Consider the following 9,165-nt stretch of genomic DNA (forward strand, 5'->3'; position numbering starts at 1 on the left):
TTCTTTGGATGTCTAAATGTTCATGCAAACATTAATAATTAAATATTGAAGGTCACTATCCTGCTTGCCCCTCCCTCCATCAAGAACTGAGGGCTCTCCACCACCAACCTCGGCTCAATAACTGAACCCCATCCCCCACCACCTCGCACTCCACTCAACAACTCTCATACCCTCCAAAATTTCACTCTGAGGTCACACCAATGCTGAGACATTAAAATAGGGTCATACCAGGAAAAAGTTTAGAAAGCATTGTGTAACGCTACCCTGGATCAATATTGCACCCCAACCCCCTCCTTTCTTTTTCTCTTCACGATCTCTCCTCAATACGATGTAGCCATGAATGTTTAATCCCATTCCTGATATGGTTACGTCAGATCTCCGTAATAGCCATTATATCATGACCTCATGTAGCAACTTGTGCCTATAGCTCATCAACCTTATTTGTAACATACCTTGCATTAACATCCTTGAATTCCAACAACTTGCTAGCCTACTTTACATCTTCATTTATTTCCTGCTATCACTACACTATGCTTTATTTTATTGCTGTTTGTCTTCCTACTTAACAATGATCAACCACACCCTCACTTTCATCTTTGATGCCCTGGTTCCCAAGAAAAACCATTGCTCTGTCTCACCTGGCCACTCCTCCTGGTACAGCACTCATCATTGTGCCCCTAAATCCAAAGCACAAAGACTTGAATGGTTACAGCATACACGTTTTAGCCATCCACTACTACATCCAGTTGGAACACATAAAACACTATTGGGTTCTGCTCTTGTTTACTAAAATTGCTCATTATTCCAAGATTACCCTCGAATGCAAAGATAACCCCCGTCTTTTTTTACTCTGCAGCAAACCATCTTCTAAAATCCCTCCCCTGTCCTCCACTCTCATTTCCAACCAAGTGCAAGGAGCTCATGGACTTCCTTGTCACTAAGCTCAAGGCCATCTGATCAGCAGCCTGCACCATGTTCTTCCCTTCTACTAGCCCACCTGGCCAAACTTCCTCTAATGCACCCTTCTGCCCTAGCTCTGAACTCACTCTTATCTTGAGTTTCCCTTCTATCTCCCCTCATGTCCTCTCCGAGCTCATCTTGTCCATGAGATCCACCTTCTACTTCCTTGACCCTATACCCAGTAAACTGCTGACCACCCAATTTTTCCTCCTGGTCCCCATATTAACCAATTTTGCAAACAGTTCTCTCCCTTCAGGTGTTGCCCCTCTTGTCTTCAAATCTAACATTATCAACCCTCTCAAAAAACCAACTTTATTGGCCCCACTGTCCTGTAAACTACTGTCCCATCTCCAACCTCCTTTTCCTCTCCAAAGTCCTTGAACATGTTGTTGCTTCCCAAATCCGTGCCCATTTTTTCCAGAACTCCATACTTGAATCCCTCCAAACAGGTTTTTACTCCTGCCACAGTACCGAAACAGCTGTTGTGAAAACCACAAATTATATCCAAAAGTAAGCTTTCCCTCCTCATCCTCCTTGACACGTCTGACCACACATTCCTTCTCCAACACCTCCTCACTATTGTTTGGGCGCTCTGACGTGGTTCCATTCTTAATTATCTAATGGCTTCCAGAGCATCACTTGCAATGATTTCCCTTCCTGCTCCCACACCATTATCTCAGGTGTCCCCCAAGGATCTATCCTTGGCTCCCTCCTATTGCTCATCTATATGCTGCCCATCGGTGATATCAGCTGAAAGCACATTAGTTTTCACATGACACCCAGCTTTACCTCACCACAAATTATTTCAACTCCTCCACTGTTACTCAATTATCAGACTGTTTATCCAATATCCAGTACTGGATGAGCAGAAATTTCCTCCAGTTAAATATTGGGAAGACTGGTGTCACTGTTTACAGTCCCCACTCCAAACACCGTTCCCTGGCTACCAATTCCATCCCTCTCCCTGGCAACAGTGAGATTAAACCAGTCCATTCGCAACCTTGGTGTCACAACTGGGCCTAAGGTGAGCTTCTGACCACATATCTATGCCATCACTAAGACCGCCTAATTCCACCTCCGTTACATCACCCGACTTCATCCATATCTCAGCTCATCTACTGCTGAAACCCTCAGTCATGCCTTTATTACCTCTTGACTTGACTATTCAAACACATTCCTGGCTGTCTTTCAGTCTACTCTCCATAAACTTGAAGTCATCCAAAATTCTGCTGCCTGCATCTTAACTCGCAGCAAGTCTCGTTCCCCTATCACTCCTGTTCCACTGGCATACATCTCCTGGCCCAGCAACATCTTGATTCAATACTCTCATCCTCGTTTTCAAATCCTTGCCTCCCCCCGCTATCCCTGTAATCTTCTCCAGCTCCACAACCCTCTGAGATATTTGTGCTCATCTAATTCTAGCCTCTCGAGCATCTCTGATTTTAAACCCTCCACTACTGGTGATTGTCTAGGCCCCATGCTCTGGAATTCCTAGCTTACACCCCTCCACCTTGCTTTCTTCTTTTAAGACATTCCTTAAAACCTAGCTCATTGATCATGTTTTTCATCACCTAACCTAATGTCTCCTGTGTCAAATTGTGCTTTATAATGTTCCTGCGAAGTACATTGAAATGTGTTATTACCTGAAAGGGGCTGTATAAATGCAAGTTGTGGTTGCAGTTGATATGCACCTTGCATGTCTCGGCTGCTGTGCGCTCGTGCTCCTTCTTCTGCCTAATTTTTAAACTAAAATTAGTTTAAATACCTCCCCCCCCCCCCCCCACTCCGTGCGGACATTGGTACTCAAACTGTCACAGTGCAAGATCAAACAATACGTAAAGTAACGAAGTAAAATGTTAACAGGTGCAAATCTGGTTACACATGCAGCACCTGAGAGAGAGAGAGACCAACTGTCCAGATGTGAAGTGATGAAACTGCAATAATGGAAACAAACCCTGCAAGTGCACAGCTGTTTAAAAAGAAAATCAATCTGAAGGGTTTGTGTTTGGAGGGGAGGGTGTGATGGGCACACTCAGGTTGCCGGCATATGCCTGCTGAATGAGTGAGTGAGTGAGTCAGTACCTGTCCAGTGATGCCAGTGATGATGGCCACTTTCCTCTTGCCTTTGGCAACTCCAGCTGATAGGGCCGGGCTGTCACCGCTCGCCGCCTCACGCTTCAGATCATTCATCGCTGCCAGCTTGGAACCCCGGAGCCGCCGCTTGTGACTTTACTCCACACTCACTGCACCTCTCACTGGGATCGACTGACTCGCACTTCCGCGTTGTGAAGGAAGCGGCCACCCCGGGACCAGCCGCTCGGTGGCAACCGTCTGAAGACTCCCAGCGCCGCCCCTAGCAACTGCCCCGCCTCCCCCACTTTCCCTTCTCCTCCGTCTGCGCCTGCGCCGCCGCTGCTGCTGCTGCAAGCGCCCTGCTCTCCTCCAACCACAGCGACACCAGCAGCACTGGAGGTACACGCACACGCCGATAGCGCCCCTTGATTGCCAACGAGGATGACTGTGGGGTTGCCAGCCATCCAAAATTGGCCTGCAGTTTCCAGGAATTGAAAGTTAATCTTCAGAGCCCTGCTGTATGTGTAACCCTGGAGAAAAATCATTGGGACATTAAAAATATTTTTTTGTCATTTTCTTTGAACACTTTTCTTTACCAGATATAAAAGTATTAAAAATGTTGGGTTGGAAGGGGAAGGCTGTTTGGCTTGTGGCTCAGTTGGTAGCACCCTCACCCCTGAGCCAGAAGGTGTGGGTTTGAGTCCCCCTCCAGGACTTGAGCTACAACAGTCTCATTTGACACCCCAATATGAAACTGTCAGAGCTGCGTCATTTGAATGATATGTTAAACCTAAGCGCTGACCACTCTTTCAGGTGGACATAAAAGATCCCTCAGCACATTTGAAGAGCAGGATGGTGTCCTGACCAAAATTTACCCCTTAATCCACATCGCAAAAAAGCGGATTGGTTATTATCACATTGACGTTCGTGGGAGTTGCTGTCCAAAAATTGGCTGCTGCATTTCCTACATTACAGCAGTACATTACGGAAGTATATCCTTCCGTAAATAAGGTGACCAAAACTGTACGCAGTACTCAAGGAGTGATCTCACCAATGCCTTGCACAGCTGTAACAAGACTTCCCTACTTTTATACTCCACCCCTTTGCAATAAAGGTCCACATTCCATTTGCCTTGGTTTAGCATCTCATTTGAATGGTGGCATAGTGGTATTGTCACTGGACTAGTGCTCTAGATACCCAAGTTAATGCTCTAGCAGATGATGAAATTTGAATTAAATTTTAAAAATCTGGAATTAAAGGTCTAACGATGACCATGAAACCATTGTCGATTGTTGTTAAAAACCCGCCTGGTTCACTAATGTCCTTTAGGGAAGAAAACTTGCCATCCTTACCTGGTCTGGCCTACATGTGACTCCAGACGTACAGCAATGTGGGTGACTCTTAAATGCCCTCTGAAATGGCCTAGCAAGCCACTCAGCTCTCAAGAGCAAATAGGGATGGGCAATAAATGCTGGTCCAGCCAGCAAAGTCCACAGTCCATGAAAGAATTTTTTTAAAACCTGCATGCTAACTTATTGTGATCCATGTATGAGGACACCCAGATCCCTCTGTACCATAACACCTGCATTCGCTCTCCATTTAAATAATATTCTGCTTTTCTATTCAAAGTGGACATCCTTACATTTTCCCACATTATACTTCATCTGCAAAATTTTTATCCACTCACAGAACCTTTTGCAGACCCTTAGTGCCCTCCTCATAACGTGTTTTCTTACCAACCTTAGTATTGTCAGAAAATTTGGCTACAATATTCTCGGTCCTTTCATCTAAGGCATTAAAACAGAATGTAAATGGTTGACGCCCCAGCACTGATCCCTTTGGCACCCCACTAGTTTACAGTTTGCCATCCTGAATATGAACCATTTATCTTGATAAAGTGCAACCAATTAAATACTTTTTTAAGTGTAGTCACTGTTGCAATATAGCAAATATTGGTGGCCAATTTGTGCACAACAAAGTCCCACAAACATCAATGAAATGATGATCTGATAATTCTGTTTGAATTAAAAACAGAAAATGTTGGAAACAGTCAACAGATCTAGCAGTATCTCTGGAGAGAGAAACAAAGATAATATTTAAGATTAATGACCTTTCATCAGAAATGGAAAACGTTAAGAGTGTTAACGGATTTTAAACAAGTACAGAGGCAGGGATAAAATAAAGGAGAAGGTCGGTAATAGGATGGAATGTGGGGGAGATTAAATGACAAAAGGGATAATGTGCAGTGCAAAAGAGGGCAGCAGTGCGACAAGAAACAAAAGATTGATGTATAGGAGATGTAAAGATGGGTGCAGTGGTTATGATCTGCAACTGTTGCACTCAACATTGTGTCCAGAAGGCTATAAAGCGCCTCATCAAAAGTTGCTGTTCCTCGAGATTACCTTGGTGTTGCATCTCCTTACTAAAAAACCTATCTGCTGTTGTCACTTACACCTCTCTAGTCTAATCTTTTATTTATTTACTTGACCCCCTGTTGCTATGAACCATTATTCCTTTTGTCATTTAATCGCTCCTGTCTTCCACCTTATCATAGATCTTCCCCTATTGTTCATTTGTCCCCTCCCCACTTTCGGAATACCTGTACTTGCTTAGAATCTGTTACACCTCTAACATTCCATTTGTGATGATCCTCGTGGAAAGCGATAATTTAAAAAATTTGAACTTCCAGTTAATAGCTGAAAGGATGAAACAACAAGATTTCACATTTTAAGACTTGTACAGTAACAAACAAACTAAAAATAACCTTGACTAAACATTATTTCAGTAGGCAACTTATATTCAAAACTACAGGACAGAATTTTCCCCTTTTACTTTTACTACAACTGAAAATCCACAGTTATACTTTACACTGTCCATTAAGTAGACATTAAATTTCTCCAAAACCAGTCCAAAGTGATCCTTAGCTCCAAAGGGTTTACTTTCATTCTTTTCCTTTCCCAGCGTGGTAATTTTTCACCCCAGAACTGTCTTTCATGGTGAGAGTATTCATGTAGATCCTCCTTCTAGCTTAAGCTAAGTGAATCTTCCAACCCCAGTTTCATTCCTCACGAATTTGTACTATTCAACCCAAGCATGAGCCCCACCCTCATTCCTATGTGGTGAATCATAGGCATTTGCCACCTTTATGTGTTCCCTTTCTCTGTCTCCAATCCTGGCAGACTGACCGATGTCTGTGAGTTTCAGGGATATCTAAGAAACCCTTTCTCTCTCAAAGCCCATCTTCATGGCAATGTGAATCACATGGGCCTTGTATTCAGGTAGAAATATTGAGTCCTTTAGACTCCAATTCTGTTCCATCTTCAAATTAAATATACACATAAAGTATAATTGTTTATAACCTGATATTGTTAGCAACTTTCTGGGACTTTGGAGATTAATAATCCACTGTCAGCACAGGTGCTTCTGTCATTGTCTACAGGTGTGAACACCTTACACCTTCTTCCCAGCAAAACAACCTCGGCCCCGCTTTAGTCTTTAACAACCATGCCATCCAGGCTTGTTCTCAGGCAGAATTTAGAACAGGTCATATGGCCTCCTTTATCTTACCCTAAATTAAAGACACAGTCCCAAAGTATAAAAAATCTAATACACCCCATGTTTATAACACAGTTCTGATGAAAGCCAATGACTTGAAACATTAACATTGTTTTTCCATCTCTATTTGATGCTGCCTGTTCAGCTGAGTATTTGCTGCATTTTCTGTTTTCATTTCAGATTTCAAGGAACTGTAGTAATTTGCATCTATTTGTATTGTTGGCTGAGGAATATTTATTGACACTAAGGAGAGCTCCTTGGCCTTTCTTTTTCTGCCCTAAGCTCTAGAATTCGCTTCCTGAACCTGTCTGTCCCTTTACCACTCTCTCTTTAAGGCGGTCCTTAAAACCTGCCTTTTCTACCAAGCTTTCAGTCATCTGTCGTACTATCTCCTCATGTGGCTCAGTGTCAAATTTTGCATGATAATGCTGCTGTGAAGTGCTTTGGGACATTTTACTATGTTAAAGTGGTTAGATAAAGTCAAGTTGTTATTGCTGTTGTGGATAAATACTATTGGATCTTTTACATCCACCTGAGCGGGCAAGTGGAGCCTTGGTTTAATGTCTCATCCAAAAGATAGAAGCTCCAACAGGTAACACACCCTCAGTACTGCATTAGAGTGTCAGCCTAGATGATGTGCTCAATCTGTGGAGTTGGGCTTGAAACCTTTGACTCAGGGGCACATTTGCTACCACCACAGCTGAATATGAGAGATTTAGAGCAGAGAACAGTGCAGGTCACTTCAGTGACTAAGACAAAACTATATCAACATTCAAGATTAGATTGAATCAGTAGATGAAGGAAAAGGAGTTGAAGGGATGAGGGAACAGGATGGGTAAATGTGATTAAAACTATTTGCGTGCATAGAAGGTAAATACCAACATGGACTGGCAGGGCCAAATGGTTGTTTCCACGTTGTAACTTTTATGTATTATAAATTTTACATCCTTGTTTGTTATGCAAATTGTGTATGAAAACCTGTCGCACTTCTTGCTCAACTACTGAAAAGAAATGCGAAAAAAACGAGTGTTTTAAACATCAGCAAAATGATTGTTCTCCACTCCATCCTCCTAACTAGGTAAAAATCACTTCCTCGCTGAAGAAAAAATTTAACTGTTGCAAAATGCCTTTGCCAACATCAATCCCCTTGATTTATCTCACTCAACTGAGCTGCTGTCCCCTATTTTGCCTTTTCCCCAGCCCCTCCCTCTCCACCTTGCATGTGTCTCCCTCCCCTCATTGCTTTTCCCTGTCCTGTCCCCTCGGTCGCTCTTGTCCTTTCCCACATCCTCCTCACCCTCTTTGCTTCTTCTTCAAACCCTCTCCACTTTCCTCCTGATTCCACTCCTTCCCCTCTTCTTTATTCCCTCTCCTCCCTCTCCCCTTTCCTCCCTTCCTTTCCCTGTCCCCTTCCCCTCTTTCCTCCCTTCATGTCTCTCCCCCTCTTCCTCTTTTCCACTCTCTTCCACTTTTGCCCCATGCTCCTTATCCTCTCCTTGCCCCACAGTTTTCCTTTATTCTCTTCTGCTTTCTTCAATCTGTCCTCCCTTTGTTTCCCTCATCCAATCCCCCTCCACATCCTCTGCCTATCTCCTCTTCTTCCATTCTTACCCCCCGCACTACTGTCCTGTTCTCCTCTCCATCCTCGCCTCCTTCCCTTCTCTTCTCTCCTCTCCTCTGCCTGCTTTCACTCACCCCCTTGTTCCTTTCCACTTTGCTTCTCATTTGCTCATTGCCCCAAACCCAGCTCGATTTCTCTGTTCATCCTCACCCTTCCTCTTCCTCTCTTCCACTCTCCCTCTCATCTCCCCCTCATCCTCTCTACTACATTCTACACACATTCTCCTCATCTCTCCCCTCCTCCAGTACTTTCCTCTACTGTGCTGCCTCTTTCCCTTATCTCCTCACCTTCCCACTCTGTCATACTTTTTTTTATTTTCTCCTTCTCCCCTTCCCTCCTCTCGTCTTCACCTTCCCATTTACCTCCTCTCCCCAACCATGCTTAGGTTCAATTACTTCCCTGCCTTCTAACACTCATGCAGTTAGTGAAAAGTCATGACCTGAAACGTTAACTCTATCCAGACTGCTGAATATTTTCAGCAATTTCTGTTATTATTGCTAAATAGCTAATTTCAGATGTGTGTGCCATGAACACATTAATTTCGGCCAGCTTGAAAATTGCATCAGGAGGGTCCTGGGCTTTCAATTGGCTGCAGAAGTTCTCCCCACTATGAACTGCCAACTGCACATTTTTCAGGTGAGAAATGGGCTGCAGGCAGCTGAAGATTGCTGCCCAACCCCCATGTCCAAAATCACAGGAGAGCAGCAAGTATGCCACATTTTCCTACGCTGATACAATTTCTCTTAGACTCTCTCATGAGTTGTACGGCATCAAAGCAGAATTTACTGGAGAAGTAAACACTTATAAGTATGAACATTTAGCATGATGGTCTTCTAAAAGGCAACCTTCCCCAGTACAGACTTAGCAGAATAGATTTATCATCTGGGGAAATTAAACTGTAGGAAGTCCAGTCTTGTGAGAATTTGCTGGATAAAGTACATAATGTAAAATAAATA

At 43.6% G+C, this 9,165-nt stretch overlaps 1 protein-coding gene across 1 annotated transcript in view; it reads right to left on the reverse strand.

Moving 5' to 3' along the window:
• The window catches only part of gmds (GDP-mannose 4,6-dehydratase), a 651,025-nt gene extending 647,724 nt beyond the window's left edge, over window positions 1–3,301 (reverse strand). The window contains exon 1 of the mRNA XM_041185221.1: window positions 3,043–3,301. Within this exon, the coding sequence (XP_041041155.1) occupies window positions 3,043–3,150 (108 nt within the window). The 5' untranslated portion in view covers window positions 3,151–3,301. The remainder of the gene's footprint in view (window positions 1–3,042) is intronic.
• Window positions 3,302–9,165: the final 5,864 nt, after the last annotated feature.

This window comes from Carcharodon carcharias, chromosome 3, assembly GCF_017639515.1.
Source record: "Carcharodon carcharias isolate sCarCar2 chromosome 3, sCarCar2.pri, whole genome shotgun sequence".
NCBI lineage: Eukaryota > Metazoa > Chordata > Chondrichthyes > Lamniformes > Lamnidae > Carcharodon > Carcharodon carcharias.